The sequence below is a fragment of the Lepisma saccharinum genome, chromosome 13, assembly GCF_977018435.1.
Source record: "Lepisma saccharinum chromosome 13, izLepSacc3.1, whole genome shotgun sequence".
Taxonomy (NCBI): Eukaryota; Metazoa; Arthropoda; class Insecta; order Zygentoma; family Lepismatidae; genus Lepisma; species Lepisma saccharinum.
This window is the reverse complement of record NC_139241.1, coordinates 19,906,571-19,926,958: the sequence shown is the minus strand read 5'-3', so window position 1 is coordinate 19,926,958 and position 20,388 is coordinate 19,906,571. Positions and strand designations below refer to the sequence as shown.

At 37.0% G+C, this 20,388-nt stretch overlaps 1 protein-coding gene across 3 annotated transcripts in view; it reads left to right on the top strand.

Moving 5' to 3' along the window:
- The window catches only part of krz (beta-arrestin protein kurtz), a 117,924-nt gene that overhangs the window by 21,187 nt on the left and 76,349 nt on the right, over positions 1 to 20,388 (top strand). For all 3 annotated transcript variants that reach the window (XM_083133936.1, XM_083133938.1, XM_083133935.1), the window contains exons 4-5: positions 1,819 to 1,879; positions 5,573 to 5,763. In XM_083133936.1, coding sequence (XP_082990062.1) covers positions 1,819 to 1,879; positions 5,573 to 5,763 — 252 coding nt within the window. The remainder of the gene's footprint in view (positions 1 to 1,818; positions 1,880 to 5,572; positions 5,764 to 20,388) is intronic.

The following is a 20,388-nucleotide window of genomic DNA, read 5'->3' as shown; positions in this document are numbered from 1 at the left end:
CTCTACTCATAAACATTTTATCTGACCACACTATTTTATCAGTATTTCGCTCCTGCAATCCGGACAAAATTATAAGGCATGGCCCCTTTTCTAAGGAACTATCAACATCAATATTACGTGTTAAGACGAAACAATTTCTAGTGTAATGTGCACAGTCCTGAGTGTATTAAGAAAAGGAAAATTCAACGGTAGAATTTGTTGAAACTTATCCTGAGTTGCAAATTTGAAGAAGCGTTTTTGAAACACCGATTAAAGGTTGTTCAAAACTATACAAAACCCATAGATCATCCTGGCATAGGAATTTTTCGAATTCAAAACAAGTGCTGCTATAGTAGCATTTTTGAATTTGAATTTTTGAAGTTGTCCTTCGGATTCAAAACTTTCTGAAGGTTGTTCAAAAGGATACATAACCTAGACTACGAAATGGCATCGTTTCCGTTGAATTTGGTGAAAGTGCTACTGAGGCGTCAACCTGTAGTAGCATTTTTGAATTCGTTATTACGAAAAACTGAATCGGATTCAAAACTTTTTAAAGGTTGTTCAAAACTATACAAAACCCATAGTTTATCATGGCATAGGAATTTTTCGAATTCAAAATGGTGCTACTACAGGTTGACAGACATGAAAGCGTGGGAGGGAGACCGGCAGTCGGTAGGTATGCCTAGGCCCTTCATGGGCTGTTGCGCGACGGATTATTATTATCAGGTATTCAAAACTTGTTTTCTTTGATTTATTCCATTTCAAAGGGATTTTTCGTGATATACTTTAAAAAGTTATTTTCTTTGTTTTCTCTTTGCATCATATTCTATGCCAACTGTTCATTCCTCTATCCTCCTGATGGTTAGTTGGTGACATTCTCAGGTGGGTTCACGTGGGCTAACCAAGCCACCGTCATAATCTTGGTTGTTTTATACCATTTAACCAAGTTTCTCCATGGCTTGGCCTTTTGCCATGTTTTCCTTAGAACCTTTGCAGTCCCGAGGACTTTTCTTTGCCATGAAGCCGGATCCTGTGGCTGAGTCGTTAACACATAGCGCTGCAACGCCAGGGGTCCTGGGTTTGAATCCCACTCGGGCATGGTTGTTTGTAAATTGTCCATTCATCAATTTCATCATTTCATCACTCATCCCCATCTTTGCAAATTAGCGAAGAGGCACAAACTGCGAAGTAAAATAAAACAAATCAATCAATCTTTGCCATGAACAGTGCTCGAAGTGGAAATTATTAGCAGGAAGGGGGGGGGGGAGTTGCTTGGTTTGAGGTGGGGCAAGCTTGCATGGTTCAACATGGAGACAATGAAGCAGTTGCATGAACTAGGTAGGAACTATGTTGAGAAGTAGTGTATGAAGTGTCCTTTCATGTGAGTCCCGTTTGTATTCACCTAATAAATACCTACTGGAATTTGCAGGTTGTGTATTATTTTTTTCTCAATAATTCCTAGTAACATCAGACATTTAGTATAGTTGATGCTGGAATGTATCCTTTTGTGACTGTGCATGATGTTATTTCACAATATTGCAAGGAAAACTTACTTTCACTTTGGAAATGTTGGGCGGAAAATTGGCATATTTGATAACTTTTCTGCACACAACCTGAAATCCTTCCATTAACAGAGATAATAACTGATCAAATGTCACTCATTTCTAAACAATCTTTCATAGATCCTTCTGAATGCAACTGTAATTATTTGTAGAAGTTCAATTCCCTGCAATCTAGTAGAAAACATGAATTGATTTCCCAGAGTGAAAGAGAGGAAAGTATAAAATTCTTCCCATTGTCTTTTATTTGGTATTTAATATGTACAATTTTATTTTACAGATCACGGTATACTTAGGGAAACGTGATTTTGTTGATCACATAACCCACGTGGATCCAATCGGTAAGTAAAGTTCTTAATTTATTTTAAGTTCTATATAATTAAAATTTTCATGAAGTAGTACAGGCTGGTACATGAAATAATCCACTATTTATTCTTGGTGTATAACAGCTATTTCATGATGGAAGATGTTCTATACCAGGATGAAGGTTATACTGGCTTTTGGAGTTACCAACAATGTAGAAACTGCAATGGTAGTTAGATTATAAATAATAGTATTAAGTACCTTGGGAAGAGCACGTGAGTTGACTTTCCAAAAATTCATACTGCGTAATTGATTGAGACACTAATGACCTGTTCGATTACACTGGATATGTAAAATGCCACCAACTAATGCTTAAACAGAGTGAATATCGTTGAAATTATACAGAAGCATGGCTACCTACAGAAAGGAATGAAAGTCATCATTTAACTAACATTCATTGAGTGACGAAAATATTGTACTGATATCATTTCTATACAAACATTTTATATGTTTCTCCCATCTATTTCCCTTGCTTTCTCAATTTTTTCTCTTATTATATTCTTCGGGACTGTTATTTCCTTCCCTCTGAGTCTCCTTTCTTGTTTCCTTTTCTATATCTTCCTACTTAATATTTTTGTAGGGCTGAGCCGATACCGATGTATCAATATCGGTAAGTATCGGTTGAATTTTCTTCGCCAATACTGTCCAATACCAATGATCTTGAGTGACAAGAAGAGAGGGTCAAGAGTGGCCAAGAGAACTCATTTGCCAAGATTTGCCCTTTTCAAAGTTTCGTTTGCCCTTCCTCGTGACTTGAGGGTCCAACACAGGACGTTCCATGCAGACAAGATTAAAGGCAGGACTAAAGTGCTACACCCACATTGAAGGCATGTAAGTGCTGGTGGTCAACGCTAAGTGGAAATAAAACAAACCATTCCTTGCCAGTTCTTGCTCGCAAAGTTGTGGGATGAGAAAGTGGACGTTTTCAAAACCATCATTATTACCATTCTTGGCTGATTCTGAAGTTCTTGGGAGAGGGATCAATGTCACTGCGGGGAAGAAGGACTGTGGATTTCTACCCTTCAGTGTAAGTCTTTTGTGTGGCTGCTGGCCAATACTGACTGCAGCAACTTGTTTTTCTTGCAAATGGCAGAGAATAATAGCAGGGCATAAACAGAGCTGGCCAAATAAGCAATATTACTTATCTGTATTTGTATATATTTTTATGACATTTTCCTCCCTCTCCAGGTTAACCCAAATGACAAGAATGTTGTTTACATGAAATTGAAGCAGGGACACTTCTAATAATCCACCGATTTTTTGGTGTAACTGCAACACTTAAAAAAAATATCTTTTGGCATCCTCTGGGTCTAGAAAGAAGTTCGCATAAAATGCAACAAGACATCGGGATCTGTTGGAATAGGTCATGGTATTGGTATCAGCAAATGGTGGTATCGGCTCAGCCCTAATTTTTTGCTTAGTTTTTGCCTCTCATGTTGCCTCCTACCTTACACACTTTTTTGTTCATGCTCATTATAGTTGTAAGGAACACATGGCAATATGCATGCTAGAAGCTTAATGAGGCATTTGGAGCTTTTGCACATGTATTATCTGCCTGTCAAACCTAGATGAGCGATGGAAATTGTTTCACACAGAATTGAATATTGTTTTTGTAAATTTTCTTAATTATATGGTTAATGAAAACCACAAATAAATTTAAATAAATATTCTGAAAATGTCTCTTCTGTCACACTGGAATGGTCACACTTGATTCTGCACGCAGATCGCTATGTCTGAGATATTCTTCCGTTGCCTTTACCACCCTTGGAATTGTTTAAATTTGATATTACGTCATTTTACTTAATGCCATAAAATGGGTTAGATGAAAGTGATCCACGCATATCTTATAATTATCTGTGTTTGTCAACTCATATCATCGAAGAGAACCATTTGATTAAAAAGAGAAGAGTTTTAAAGAGATTAACTGGAAACACAGAGTTGAATGTCTGGGAAGCTTCTTTCACTGCAGAAGAACACGGGAATAAATTAAATAATGAAAATGGTAACATAGATCCAGTATGGAGTTTTCTTTTTCTCAAATTGAGTAAGCCACCATCTTTAAAATTTAATTGCATTGGATTGATTTGTTGTTTTAAGTCCACTTTATGCACAGTAAGGCTAATCAAGACTGGACCTATAGTTTAAAGTGGGATCCGAACCACTATGTGCCTCCACCGGGAATCGAACCCGGGACCCCTTGATTACAAGGCGACGACGCAACCACTGCGCCATCGGGGAGGCCTTTTTAAAATTTAATGTAACAGAAAACATCAAGAGACTTTGTGAAAACAATGATGAGTTTGAATTACCTGATGATATTTGGGATTCATAAATTTAAAAAAATCTGAAATAAAAATAAAACAGACGGCTTCTTTTCACAGTTAAGTTGCTATATTACAACAATGTAACATTGACAACATCCATTATATAACGGATTATTTTTGTTTAAAAAATTACTAACCATTGTTATAACTGTATCTTTTGTCAAAATGAAAATAAATGTCTGATGAAAGGAGTGTGTGTTCTCTTGAAACATCACAAAGAAAAACTGTTTTCTTATGCTTGTAACAACCGTAAACTACAGGAAAATAATATCTTTGTATTGTGTGTGTGATGCATTTTTTTTAAAAATAGGCCTTTCTGAGCCATTTAAAGCAGGGACCATTTTAAAGCCAAGAATAAAAATTAATACAGGTTATGTATTTACTACGCAGTGCAGTGGTCACTTGATTTTGCATATTTCAAGAAAGAAAAATCAGAAAATATACAATGAAGTAGTTCATTCTATTGAAGCCACAGTTCATTTTTAAATGTAGTTTTTGTTCTTGATCGATTTCACCACCTGTGTGATATGAAAATAAACCACCTCTCTCCGTGTGCGTAACCTCCAAACAGATATCTTTAGACACATTGTAAAATCATGGTTCTACTGTCCGATGGGATGCTATCGTATGAGGAAGACCAGTGCATCATCTTTGGCGATAAATTGCTGAAGAAGTGTATGTGGTAGCTGAACATGGCAAATATTGGAATCAATGTATTTGGCTATATTTGTCGAAGGGCACTAAGATTTTATCTGCTAATGATCCCCTTCGTTGTCTTGGACTGTGTGATTGTCAATTAAAATAACATCCACACTTTTACTGAAATGGATCCAGAGAACATTTTGTTGTAAATGCTGCTTAACTCGTGAGAAACGTGATTTATTCACTCATTATTTTCAGTGACTCACTGTCCCCATTTCCAAAAGTCTGTTTTTGTTTTCAGTAGGTTAATAAATTTGATTCTCTGAAAGTTACACAGTATTGATGTATGTTTATGTAAGTTCTTCTTAAAGGTTCGTATAACCACTTTTTGTGTATGCAAAATAATATAATGCAGTTATTTTTAGTGGTTTTTATTTTACCTGCGATGTTTTGTCCTGGTTTCCCAGAACTTTTTCAACCTTACACCAAGATAAACACACACACACAACCTCACGTGGCTAGTGACTCTACTAAACGTAGAGTGTAAGCTTGAAAAAGTTCTGGGGAACTAGGGCGAAACTTTGCAGGATAAATAAAAACCACTGAAAATGACTGCATTATATTATTTTGCATATGTTTATATAAGAAGTGAATTTTAATCATGCTCGTGCTGTGAATGTAAATCATGATCTTTCTTTCAACCAGATGGTGTGGTCCTCATTGATCCAGATTATGTTAAGGACAGAAAAGTATATGGACACGTTCTTGCTGCTTTTCGATATGGACGCGAGGACCTTGATGTATTGGGACTGACATTTCGGAAAGATCTGTATTTAGCATCTGAACAGATCTACCCCCAGGAGAGCAATTCTAAGCATCCACTCACAAGGTTACAGGTTAGTGCATGTATTATGTACAAGTCAAATTTATACATGGCCAATGCAATTTTTTAAAAAAACTGATGCACAGTCCAGCTTGATTCCAGACACTTCAAGTGATCGACTTTTGACCTTGCCAGCAAAGTTCCCAGGTGCTACTCCTGCTCTGGCATGTGGTTGTCCCTCCATTAATTTCACCTAATCATCACTTGTCTTCATCTTTGTGGTTAGTTAAGAGTGGCAGTGAAGTAAAATACTGTATTTATGCTTGTATAATGAGCGTTCGTGTATATTGCGCACCCTGGTTTTTGATGGGGAAAGCGACAAACAATTATGTATCTCGTATATAATGCACAGTACAATTCAGGTTCAAGAAATTTGCTTATTTATGTTAGGTGTAAGTCGTGTAGCTGTTGCTATTCCAGTCAAGAGTGAATGGCATCATACCTATTTAATGAGTCACCTGTTGATACTAAGAGGAGAATATCGTCTTGTGTCTACAATGAGTCCCCAACCCATGACACCTACCTCCACTCCCTCCACTGTGTTTAGCATCTCAAAATTTTCATTTCTGTAATCATCTGGTTTATTCTCTAGTGCAAGAAAGCGAAATCAAAATTATGTTATGAATTTGTAGCATTCAAGCAGTGCATGCTTGAATTCTGCCAGATCGGCAACACTTTTCTCGTGTCGCAAAATGTTCCGTTCCAAAGTGAAAAATGGCCATTTCACTTTTGTAGTGTTTTTTTAAAAAATATTATTACAAAAGAAATCAAAACTGGCAATTTGTATTTGTGCCTGTTGATATATACGTGTTATAGGCAGTGACCTGGTGAAAACAACTTATTCCATGCATAATACACACCACAGTTTTTGGGGGCAAAAATTTTTAAAGGAAGTGCACATTATACATGAGTAAATACGGTAAGGAAAATACTACTTCTCCTTTATGCCTATTTAGGCATCGGGTCCTTTCAGCCACTTCTTGAAAGAAGTTCTATCCTGTGCTAGTCTTTTTACTTCATCTGGTGTCTTCCCTCTTCTGTGCCAGTCCATAAATGTACTGGTTCCAGTTTAAACTGAATTGTCCCCTTCCTCTCCTTTTTTCTGGTCAGGCCTCAAATATTTGTTTTGGTTTTCTCTCTTCCTTCATCCTAATGAGATGTCCCAGCCAGCCTAATTCCCTCTTCTCGATGGTTTCAATCAGTGGTTCCTGATTCAAGCATTCTCTTCTTCTTATTGTATTTCGTACTGTAACTGTCCTTGTCTTTCCTACTGTTTTTATTAAGAATTTCATTTCTGTAGCAGTAACTTTGCATTATCCAACTTTCTGATACATATAATAGTGTAGGGAGGTAGACTGTTTTTTTTTCATTTTTGTTTCTTTACTAATCTCCTTTTTACCTATAATGGTGTTACTAATATTATTGTACAAATGATTTGCTTTCTGAATTCTGTGGTTAATTTCAGAGTCCATTTTCCATCCGCAGTTAGTTGGTTCCTAAATATTCGAACTGTTCTACTTGTTCTAAGGCCTTATTATTCCAATGAAAGTGCATCTTTGCTGGTTCTTGTTTAGTAAAATGCATGACTTTAGTCTTGCTTACCTTGATTTCCATATTTCGTTCTTTGAATGCTGGGCCCCGCTCTAGGATTGCATTTTGTAAGCTGTTACTATCTTTTGCTAGGATAACAATATCATCAGCATATATTAATGCCTGTATCCATAACGGTTTCAACATATAATTTCCAATGTTACATTTTCTTGTTCTTCTTTTGCACTGTTCTATAATTTGATCCATAAATAATGTGAAAAGAAGAGGGCTAAGTTCATCACCTTATTTTACACCTTTTCCTATATTAAATTCCTTAGAGTATTGTCCATTTATTCTAACAGTCCCTTTAACGTTCTTATATAAACTTTGAATTATTCTAGTCAGTTTTGACGTTACTTGGAACTGATCAAGGGCCTTCCATATTTGTCCTCTTGGTACTCTATCAAAAGCGGACTTCAGGTCAATAGAAACTGTAAATAGTTCCCCTCCTCTGCTTAGTATCTTCTCTATTGCGTTCCTGAGGGAGAAGATTAGATCTTGAGTTTGTCGATGAGACCTGAAGCCTGCTTGCTCTTCTTCCAATTTGTGTTCCACTTGTTGCCTTAATCTTTTTTCTATAATGTGTGAATATAGTTTCTGGGCCACTGGTGCTAAGCATATTGCTCTATAATTTGAGCAGTCGAGGGTACTTCCCTTTCTATGCATAGAAATATGTAAGGAAAATACAGTTGTCCATATCCATATGTTGTTAATTGAATAGTGTGGTAGACTGTTTTGCATTATTAGTGATCGAGCATCGAGTGGGTTATAGTAGAGAACCAATGATGTTTGTGTTAATTTCGATTCTCCATGGGGTGAATGACATCGGTGTTTTCTATCACTGCATGAGCTGCTCTGGGTATCACTCAACCTCTCATCACCTTGGGAGGGTAAAGGCAGCTCCAGCATGGTGTTGGTCACGTAACCTTCTCAGTGGCCACTCCTATACGCCTGCCTTCATGGCATGTTGCAATGCACTGGGGACACCTTTAGTTTTGTGTTGATTGCTTGTTCATTTCCCACTACAAATTAAAGTAATATCAGATATTTTGCTGTAGCAAATGCTAGTTTTTGTTTAAGTTACAATTTATTTCTTTTGTTGCGAAGTTAATAATTGTGCCAGGTTATATACATTTACTTGAACAGTGATAACCATTAGATTTGGTGTTTAAGTGCATGATGAAAAATGAAATAGAAAACAGTTTAAGGGGGAACTAAAGCCCATTTTGTGGTAATTTTTCGATAACAGATGGCATCACTGTTTGTCATGGTAACCGAGTGCCATGTTGCCAGATCTACGCATAGCTATACTCAAGGTAGCTACATACAGATTGGTCAATAAACGATAATGAAGCAACATTTGCTGTCAATAAATGACGTCACGTTTGCATTGTTTCTTTTTAAGTTACGAGATCTGAAATGAGGGATGTTAGAAGAACCCATTATGCTAGATATTTGATAGCAGAATAATTCCATGTCAGATAAATAAAAGAAATAGAAGTTTTTGACCTCACCTGTTCTGATTTTGATGAAAGTTGGTATGAAGGACACATATGACAAGGAAAGTAATTCTGCCAATTTTCAGATTTTTATTTTGAAAATTGTCCAAGATACAGACATAATAAAAATCAAAATTTTCGTAAAAAATGACAAACTCCCATACTTACAAATAGCTGCAACTTTTACCCTAATTGTAGTAGTGAAAATTCAAACACCGTTGAAAAGCTAAGGGATAGAACTTTCCATTGATACCCTACATGACCTACTTATGACGGATTACAGTTTCAAGGTCATTCAGTGTGACCTTTGACCTTGAATATCTCAGAAAATTATGAAAAAAATATATTTTATTGCCACAACATTCTTCTACCCATGTACCAAATATTAGGCTGCCACTGCAATGGCAAGGCAGTGCAGGATTAACAGAAGTATATGTCCTGCAGGTAAGGCATGGACATATACGTACAGTAATACTGTTTTCCAGATGTGATAAATTCACAATATGTGTTACAGTGTATACTAGCGGTTTTAATTGTACTACAGCTTATACATACTACTGCCACAATGTCCCACTTTCACAATGATAAGAAATGTAACAGTTCACGCAAGTGAAGTACTTGGTTAATGATAAGGTTGCAACTTCCTAACAGCTCTGTGGCTTACTGGTATTACAAAGTGAAGTTTTTGAGTACTAGGAATTGGTCGAGCACTACTATGACATTTCTAAAGGAACTCCCTGTGATTCTCATAGTCCTTGTCCATGCTGTATTTAGAATGGCAAGAAGGAATGTTTCTGGATGCCCAATCATACAGTTGTCGTGGTGTCATAATTTGGTCATTGTATGAACACTGAAGGCTGGCATGTGCAGCTAATCTCTTAATGGTGCCTGCCACACCATCACATGGCCCCTTTCCATGTGAGGTGGAAAAGAAATGCCACTCAACTGTGATACCAAAATCTACATCATGGTGGCACAAATTGACAAAATTCTTCCTGTTCTTATATTGTGAAGCTGCGCCATCTGAGAAGTAATAGATGTGTTCTACTTTCTTGCCAAAATGTGATGATATGAACTGCAACAATTGGCTCTGGAAAAGGTGAACACTGACAGTGTCATGCGTGAGACATTCTGAGATGACAACAAAAGAAACATGATCCAACTGAATTGTGTGTGTACTTTTGTAGTACACGGTGAAAGAGTGAATAGTAACTTGGGAATTGTTCCAATGGTATCGTTGGACAGCATCCTGCAGTACAAGGGAATAATTCTCGGCAAAATCACATATCACTACACACTGATTATCATCAAGATTTTCTTTCAGATTTGACAGAAAGCATGACTGCTGAATAGCTATGAAAGAATGTGGCAAAAGCAATTTCACGTTTGCTTCGAAGGTCTCAAGGAATTATTTTTCAGTGTTACAGACTGTCATAAATGTATGATCAGTTGTAGTCCACAATTTATATACAATTTCATCAATCCCACTCATGTTGAGGATGCTACTTATTTGTTCCAGTAAGTGTGCTATGCCAGGGCAAGAATCACAGCTGAAGAAGAAACATTCTGGAAGAGGAGGGTTACAAGTTATTCTTGCAAGGGAATCTCTGTGTGTTCTAACTGGTAATTCCTCATTACGAGTTAAGTATTGTAATTTGCACCCTGCTAGCATAAGTTTTACATTTTCATGAGCACAACACACACAGAGTGTGTTCCACTTACACCTGCCAGCACACAATTCTTTGGACGCAACTCGCAGAACTTTGAAAACCCTACTTTGACATTGGGATTTTTGTCTTTAAATCCTTGCAATATTTCTTTCAGAGTTCCTAGAACTAGACATTTTTGTATTTTGCACTTTTGATCCTGATTCAATCACTGTAACAAAATATTTTTTTCCTGGTAAACAACGGCTCACGTCATCACTATTATACGTAGTGTGCAATAACATTTTCAATTGTGCTCTCACTGAGAGTCTTCCCAGGCCTAGGATTTGGAGTTGCTGAAATACCCTGCTCTTCCACAAGAAGCTTTGGCTTTTGTGCAGTGTAATATGTTACACCAAATTCTTCCTGAATTTTACGAATGCCCCAGGATTTAGGTAATATTGTTAGTATTTGAACTTTTGCACTGCTTGAGTCTCTTTCTTGAAATTTTTCTTTCAACTGTGAAATCATGATCGATTCATCAGACACTGTCTCAGGATTCTCATATTCTGGAACACCATAATAGTCTTTTATAACTTCACCAATTTTCTTAAATTTCTTCTTACTGTACCGTCCAACACCTAATTTTTTGTTTTTTCACAGATTTGTCTAGAGAAAATAATGTATCATTCGGACTCATCAAGTTTGTGTCTGTCAGTCCATATCTCACTCTGCACCTCTACCTCTGAATTATCTTCACTTGATAACTCAGGTTCTGCCTCTCCATCTGTTTCAGTTAGACCTGGCATTTCTGAGAGAGATTTTCTACATGAAGGTTTTTCTGTTCTAATTGTTATATTTGAACATTTCTGAACCATCCAAGACTGTACTTTTCTCGGATTCTTTCTCCACCTTGTGTGTCCACTTTTACCCAGTGGATTACAACAAACAATTTGGCTTTTAAAGTCTATTTTGGTTAATGAAACTGTTCATGCAGGAAACTGATAAAATTAATTTCAATTGTGCAATGAACCACACACTCACAAGCTCAGAAGTGAAATAACAGGAAATGTAAAATGGTGTACCAACAAGCTTTCTCATTGGCTGTAATAAGGTCTGCCATTGACTCTAATAAGAAGCCCAGCCATTGGCTAAAATGGCTGCAGTTTCAATCTCTGATCTCCAAGATTTGTTGCTATTTACTGATGAAAATTGTGTCCTATCAAATAAACTTGCTGTCGCATAGCAGCATATTTCTGATAAATCTGTTGATTTGTTATAAAATATACACATTTCATGTATAATAAACCCAAATCCTCAAGGTATGAAATATTTAATGCATGGTATGATGCTGTGGCTTACCTGCAGTAGTATGCAGGATGACACTCCCGTTAATCATACACTGCTTGCCATTGCAGGGCCAGCCTAATATTTGGTACAAGGGTAGAAGAATGTTGTGGCAATAAAATGTATATAATTTTCCGAGATGGTGTGTTTTGAGATATTCAAGGTCAAAGGTCACAGTGAATGACCTTGAAACTGTAATATGTCATAAGTAGGTCATGTAGGATATCAATGGAAAACTCTATACCTTAGCTTTTCAACGGTGTTTGAATTTTCACTCTACTACAACTATTCTGTTTCCAGCTTTAAAACAAAGTAGGTGTGGCCAATAAGTTACCGAAGTTTGTATTAATGTGCGCGGTGCCCACTTTCTATTCGCCCGCATTTGCCCCTCCCTCCCAACGCACATGTTAGCTTCAGTGTCACTATTTTCTACAACGTTTCGAAACTAGAGTGACTTTTAAAAATGTGCAAATATTAGTTTTTAAAATGAACACTGTTGTAAATACAAGAGATGAAGAAAATATAATAAAATAGAGGTAAACACTTACCAACGATGTCAGTTCTCGTCAATGGTAATATACCATGTAAGAAGAATTAACACAGCTGTCCGTGTAGCGGAGTGGTTATCACTGTGCGCTACGACGCCAGGCGAGTTTGAATCTTGGCCTGCGCATGGATGTTCTTTGCGAGTGTTATTTCATCAATTTCACCATATCATCACTCATCCTCGCAGAAATGCGAAGTAAAATAAACCAAATGAATCATGCAATAATTTAACCAGCGTAGACAAACTCATATCCATGAAAAAAACATCCACTTTCCTGCTGACAGCAGGAAGTACAAAATTGGCTAAAATGTGCCATCCGCGTTTTAGTTCAGCTGAATTTCCTTGCGGACCGCATAAATGCTTGTTTCTACACCTGTTCAGAAGTTAACGATTCAACATAATACTCTGGATCCGCCGCAATTTTGGTATCGCCACTTGTTCAAAGTTTCAAATGTAGATGTTTTGTAACACTTGCTGTTGAAGCCACATTAACATTCAATGATACTTACAACCTATAAACACTACGCAAAATCTCGAGAACCACCACACGGCAAGGGAGAGGAGGGCAGGTTTTGCAGGGTCGAGGGGAGGAAAGCTATAAATAGCCGTGTGCTTGAGGATACCGGAAGATTCTTGACCACGAGAAGTAGTGTTATGTTATTTTTTCCCTTACGAATTAGATACAAGAAATGTGAAGGTCTTATTACGTACACCCATGTTGGAACATTAATAAAACTTTGTAGTTGCGAAATTGGCTATATAGCAATTACATACGATAACACCTTTGGAATATTACCGAATTGTAACGATGTTTCTATAAAGGTCGGGTAGCAACACTGAATGGCACAGTTTGCCCATCTGTAACACCAAAAGCTTGTGTCCCCGCCCTTTACAAATTCCTTCTTGGAAGCAGTTGCCAGTGTATGCATCTGGCATTTCTCTTTCACAAGCTGGGGGAATTCAGGTTCCTGAAATCTGAGCATGTTTTATGTGGGAAGTAAAGGAAAGGAAGCGTAGGTGGACCATTTAATAAATGCTAAAGTAACATTCCATACGATTTTAAGCATCACTGGTTGTATCTGCACCAACCACTTTGGCTTTCTCAAAGGTTTCCCTACAATCTTTTGCAGTGTGTTGATTTTACCATTCTAGATAAAATGCATGAAGTTGAAAGTAGTGTGTGCGTGTTTGTGGTATATACATCAACACGTGTGTAATCTAGAGATTCCCATGTCAGTCACTGTCAGTCTAAATCATGTTTTCGGATTCTGTCTAGTCCGGTGTTTCAAGATTATAGACCTTACTTAATATTGCGAATTTGCAACACTGCACAACACAGAGTGATGGACAAGTAGCGGAAATTTCGTTAATTTGAATGAGTGAATGTCATCGTAGATGCTCTACTAAAGAATGGTTATGAATTCATAAGCAAGGATAAGGCTAGTAAATGCTTTGAACAGCATACAATGCTGTATTACTCTAGTTTCAAGACGGCATTGAATGGACTATCTATCAGGGTGCAAAAGGTCTGCGGAGGGACTACTGCCAGAATCCACCAATAGGGCTGTACTGGCTTTCTCTAGAACACGTGCTTTTGTTTACATCCACTTTGTAGTGGAAAAAAAATTGACTTTAGGGTAAAAGTTGCAGCCATTTGTAAGTATATGAGTTTGTCATTTTTTTACGAAAATTTTTATTTTTATTATGTCTGTATCTTGGACAATTTTCAAAACAAAAATCTGAAAATTGGCAGAATTACTTACCTTGTCATATGTTTCCTTCATACAAAATTTCATCAAAATCAGAACTGGTGAGTTCAAGAAGGTAATTGATCTGACACGGAATGTCTCAGCAGTCGTTTAAATGCATCCTGAACAGAAGAGTTATTTATTTCACCAATGTAAAATGACGAAGTGTTAAATATATGGAACATAGCAAATTTTGAAGCCGATAAAGTTGCAGTAATTTGCAGCATACGAGGATTGCTGCAAAAGTAATGCCTCCATTTCTTTTCTCACTGCAGGTGAAAGTGTAACAGTTGGGCTGAAAAGTTCGTAGGCTGACTCATAGATGGCGTTACTAGAATTAAATCCATGTGATTTTTACTTAGTACTAACCTTCAAAAGATACGTGTATAAATTTCACATCTGCCGGATAATTAGTTCGTGAGATATAGCATTGTGAGTGAAGCAGCTTTTGTTATTGTGAAAAAATGGATAAAAAAGAATTTCGTGTGTTAATAAAGCTTTGCTTTTTGGCGAAAAAAAATACTGTTGAAGCCAAGGCTTGGCTTGATAAACATTTTTCGGACTCTGCACCAGGAAAATCAAGCGTTGAGAAGTGGTTTGCTAAATTTAAACGAGGCGAAATGAGCATCGAAGACGATGCACGCAGTGGATGCCCCAAAGAGGCTGTTACCGACGAAAACATCAAAAAAGTCCACAAAATAATTTTAAATGATCGTAAAGTGAAGTTGATCGAGATAGCTGAGATTATTACATAGCGTTGTTGGAGCGTTTAAAGGATGAAATCATGAAAAAACGGCCCCATTTGAAGAAGAAAAAAGTGCTGTTTCATCAAGACAATGCACCGTGTCACAAATCAATGAAAACGATGGCAAAATTATATGAATTAGACTACGAATTGCTTCCCCATCCACCATATTCTCCAGATCTGGCCCCCAGTGACTTTTTCCTGTTTGCAGACCTTAAAAGAATGCTCGTTGGAAAGAAATTTAGCACTGATGAAGAGGTAATCACCGAAACTGAGGCCTATTTTGAGGCTAAAGAGAAATCGTACTATAAAAATGGCATCGAAAAATTGTATGACCGCTATAATCGTTATATCGCCCTCGAAGGCAACTATATTGAATAATAAAATCGAATTTTGTCAAAAAAATATTTTTTACTATGTTAGCCTACAAACTTTTCAGCCCAACTGTTAGATGGTTTGATTTGCAAAAATTCTAGGTTTTTCCGTTACTGTTACCTCTGTTTGTTCGAAAGCAAATGTAAAGCACATATTCAATTATTTGTTCTCACGAAATTATCCAACGAGCTTAATACAATTTAGGGAAAGCAATTATGGAAAAGGTGGAACAAGATACAGTGGATTATATAAAGAAATAATAGTGAAATAACTCTAATGATGATGACAATATTTGTGGCACATATAAATGAGAACGTAACTGTGTCCAAAAACAGCGTCTTGAAGTGTTGTGTTACTCAAGTGTAGTCCATGCATGAATCCATTTACGAAGCCATTTTATACTGCATTATTGCATGAAAACATGAAACATAATGTGATGTTCCAGTACTATCCTTGTAAATATGTTGTATACCTTAAAGTGGGTACCAAAAGTATGTAAAGGGTGTTTCATAATGTGCTTCATTAAGTTGCCTTAAAGTTGACATTTTGTTTTTTATTATTTTACACATTCACTGCGATTTAATAATTTTAAAGTGATAAGTGTCCGGCATATGCCCATGCCCGTATGCTATTTAAAAGTGAAAAATTATGTCTGCCATATGTCCACCTCCATTTTGTAAGCAAGCAGTAACTCGATCTGTGAAGTTCACCATGACTCTTGTGCAGACGTCTCTGTCGATTGAACTAATTACCTGTCGGATTTCCATCTTCAATTCGGGGATTGTTTGTGATTTTGGTCGGGAGGTGTGATTGGCCTTTTTTTTTTTTTAGATGGGAACGAAAATGCAGTTACGGTAAACAGTCCTCGTTATCAGAACATGATCATAAATTTTGTGTTTCCTGCTCTGGATGAGCTGGATACCGTGAGTATGTGGTTTCAGCAGGACGGGGCTACCTGTCACACATCCAACGACACAATAACCTTACTGCAAGAAAAGTTTCCTGGCTGCACGATCTTACTTCATGGTGACCAGGAGTGACCTGACCCCATGTGATTTCTTTTTATGGGGTTATGTGAAGTCACAAGTGTACATGAACAATCCTCAAACAATCCCCGAATTGAAGAGGGAAATCCAACGGGTAATTGGTTCAATCGACAGAGACGTCTGCTCAAGAGTCATGGTGAACTTCACAGATCGAGTTACTGCTTGCTTACAAAACGGAGGTGGACATATGCCAGACATCATTTTTCACTTTTAAATAGCATATGGGCATATGCCGGACACTTTTTCACTTTTAAATTATTAAATCGTAGTGAATGTGTAAAATAATAAAAAACAAAATGTCAACTTTCATGCAATTTTGGCTGAGTTATTGAATTTTCAAAAACTGCGCACTTTATGAAACACCCTTTATAATTCATCTTGCACGATGATATACTTACGAGATAGGTATGTATACTTACCACGGCATATTGCTGACTGGCTTACAATAGCGTCGTTTTTACAATTTCCAAGTTAGAGGAAGCATTAGTGTTGTTTATTCTAATCTGGCATTGGCAAGTCTCCTTTAAAACAGCAATGGATGTACACAATGGGAAAATATCTTCTATGTGAAAACATGTAAAAGAAACAACTACTCATAATATAAGATTTCTCAGCTTTCCCAGTTTGGATTGCAATTCTGGTGGGAATTTAAAGGCGATAAATCTGCTGCACAATAGATATGGGATCATAACAGTAATATCGTCAACTTTGTCTCTGTATGATTACACCCCCCCCCCCCCAAAATGAAAGCCATAGTTTCAACAAGGAAATATGACTTTCTGCCCTAATAAGGTCTTTTAAAAAATATACTCCTATGGCATTACATGTGAATAACTATGTTTAGAATATAGTATCAGAAGTTATTATCAAAATACAGGAGAGAAGTGGCATAAATCATAAATAGGTGTATAAATATTTATTATTTAATTATGGTTCAAAAATTAATAATTAATTTTAACTCTTTGTAAGATACCTGAAATAAAGAATCAATCAGGGTGTTTTACAGAGTGTAAGAAATATTTAGCAATAAAAATACAAGATATGAGATATAAAACACAAAGAAATCCTTGTTATATAAACTGTAATGAAGGAATATCGCAACATCTGACACACACACATATTCTCAACAGGTACCGTCAAGCAAACAAGAAGAATGAATACATGGTCAATCAAATCGTAGCTTTTTAAGCCTTTAAATAGATGATAAATATTATTAAATGCACTAAACAATTATTACATATGTCATAAGCGTTACATGCTGAATATATTGAGATCATTTAAAAAAATAAAGGTGATTATCTTTGAACTAAAATAATAGAACATAACATGATAAAGTCTTGTTCACTACAAGTGTAACTAAATAAAAATCAACATACTCATTAAATACATAAACTTTTTACAGCACAGCACTACCAAAATTACCAAACTTTTAGTAATTGAAAAGCCTATTTTACAGTTTTGTTTTATCTTCTATGGCCTTTATCACATGATCAGGTTTTCTAAGGGGCATACTCCTTGCTGCTCGTGAATCCACCAGTTCAGGTAGCACTGACTCGTTATAGAAATTGTAGAGTTTGGGATAAAGATTTTCCCAGAATGGCTTATCCCGAAGAATTCTTATTTTCTGGGTATCGTTTGGGAACCATACAAACAAGTTGCACCAGTCCCTGTCTGTTAATAGTGGTGTGCTTTTCTCAGGTACAACTTGTCATTTTCGATTACTTTAAACCCGATTTTGCTACTTCTTGCTACGTCAACAAGTCTTATACATTCCGGGGCATTGTATGGACATTTTATCTCCAATAAGCCGCCACTGTTCACCAAACCATCTGGACTACTACATAAAAATGGGTGCATTTTATGGCACAAATAATCCACATTGCTGCACATTATAATTTGGGTGGAGCCTTGCATATTGCCTACGAGCTTCTGGTTCATTATCCCTTCCATAAACTAGTGAAAGAACACGGCTGCTGTTTTCATGGAGATTCGTTATTCTTCTTACCAAACAACAAGTATGTGTTGTCGGTCTTCGTTACGCAACGTCTTTGAACAAAGAAGATGGTATTCTCTTACATCTTTCTTCACCTCATCTCTCGCTATTGGCTTGACCACGTGTTAATACTTCAACTTCATCTGCTGTTGATAAACTCAATCTTTTAACATATCTCTGGGCTAGATCATCATATATTTCTTTGGAAAGATCTTGAGTACTTGGATTAGTTCCATAATGAATATCGCCTCCAGCAGGAATTTCATTACATAACTTGCGTTGTTTTGAAACTTTACCAAATTATGTTCTACGGCATCTTCTTTTCTCACTGCGTTGTTCCCGTCTCCAAATAAATGACGTTACAGAAGGAGGAGGACTGACACTTGATAGTTCTCTGTGCGCGCCATCATGCCACCCTTGGCCTAGAGTTTGGTATGCCAATGCAGCTACACAAGCTCTACGTTGAATGCTTCCAGCTCGAGAAATATCCACCCTTTTACCTCCTACGGCTTTTGCAAACTGACTCATGTAGCCTTCCGCCGGGTTGTTGGTAGCATTCCACAATAATGTATTTGCTATGAATATTATCGTTCTGTCCAATTCCTGCCTAACTGCTCCTAACACACCACTCTCCTTCATTTGAAGGTAACAGTCACCATCAGGATCAACTTCCTTTCTCTTGCAAAATTCTCCACACTTTTGATGATGGCCAAACATGTGACAAATGACATTCCTCAATTGGCTTTTGAAATTCTGAAGTCTAGTCTCTGTAATTTCATTCATGTTCTTTATTGCACTAGATTTAATCACTGCCCGAACTCCAACAGCAAGTCGTGATAATTGTTTTTTCAACTATTTCCTCGATTTAACACCAGAAGGGCCTGGAAAATGTTTACTAGTTGCAGAAATTTTGTCCAGAGCACGACTAAACCTTCTAACAGCATGATTGGCACATTCAATTTTTAGTATACGCGAGCCATATGATACGCATTCATGCACTTTGGTCATCGTGCTTGCATCACCGTCACCAATTAGTCTGGTGCAGTACAAACGGTGCACTTCTTCGATATAATTTAGGCCATCGGCAATGATGTCTTCCTTCCATGGCAGTAGATGCCCCTTGCCAGTTTTTAAAACATATGTGAACTCTTGGTTTCATTTTTTTTCCATCATTAGCACGATATATCGGACACACGTTATTTCTCACGCAAACAAACAGCAAGGACTGTGTTTCGGCACCAATGTTAACCGCCTGAAATAGAATATCAGAAAGTCATAATTAGCTATCTTCATTTTCATATTTCAACAACATCTGCTTTTCTTACATCAGTATTAAGACATGGACCAAGTTCTAAAAGGCAATGATTAATTTGGTAAGCAAGATGCAGTGTCCTTGGTAAATAAGAAGACCTGAATTCGAGTCAGGAGGAAGTTATGATGTTTTTCTTTATATAATTGTCCCTCTTCACTTTCATCAGTAGCGCCAAATAGGGGCGAGGGAGAGTTATTTGTCCCCTCCCCTTCACTTTTTGCCAGCCTTTGCCCTTACACTATAGCATCTTAATACTAACCCTTGCCTACCAAGAGAAAGTAAACTGTCCTTGCCCCGCACCCTCGTACATACACACTTAGTTTTGGTACCCAATCGCCACTATTGCGTTCGTGACTTTCATGACTTCATTATCCTCGTAAATCACGAATACTAGAACATAGATGTGAAGAACAAAAATACAACAAATAGAAAGAAAATCGAAAATACAAAGAGACCAAGTAAAGACTAATAACAGTTAAGTATGAGTTTCACTTCTGTTGCCATTCTATTTAATTTTTTGCCATAAAGAACACAAACACATACTTCTCACCATTATGTTTATCCGCCTGAATTGGATGTTGTTGCACTTTGTACAGTTAGGAATAACAACTCAAAATTACTAAACGAGCTAGATCAATGAATACACTTGTAGATCGATTAATGAAATAACTACTGAAACAATTAGTTTATATTCACTACCGGAAGTCTGGTCAGTGTGGACTTCCGTGGTTAATTGGTTATTGCAAAGAAGTCCGGGTCCTGTGTTCGAATCCTTGATAAGACATGGATG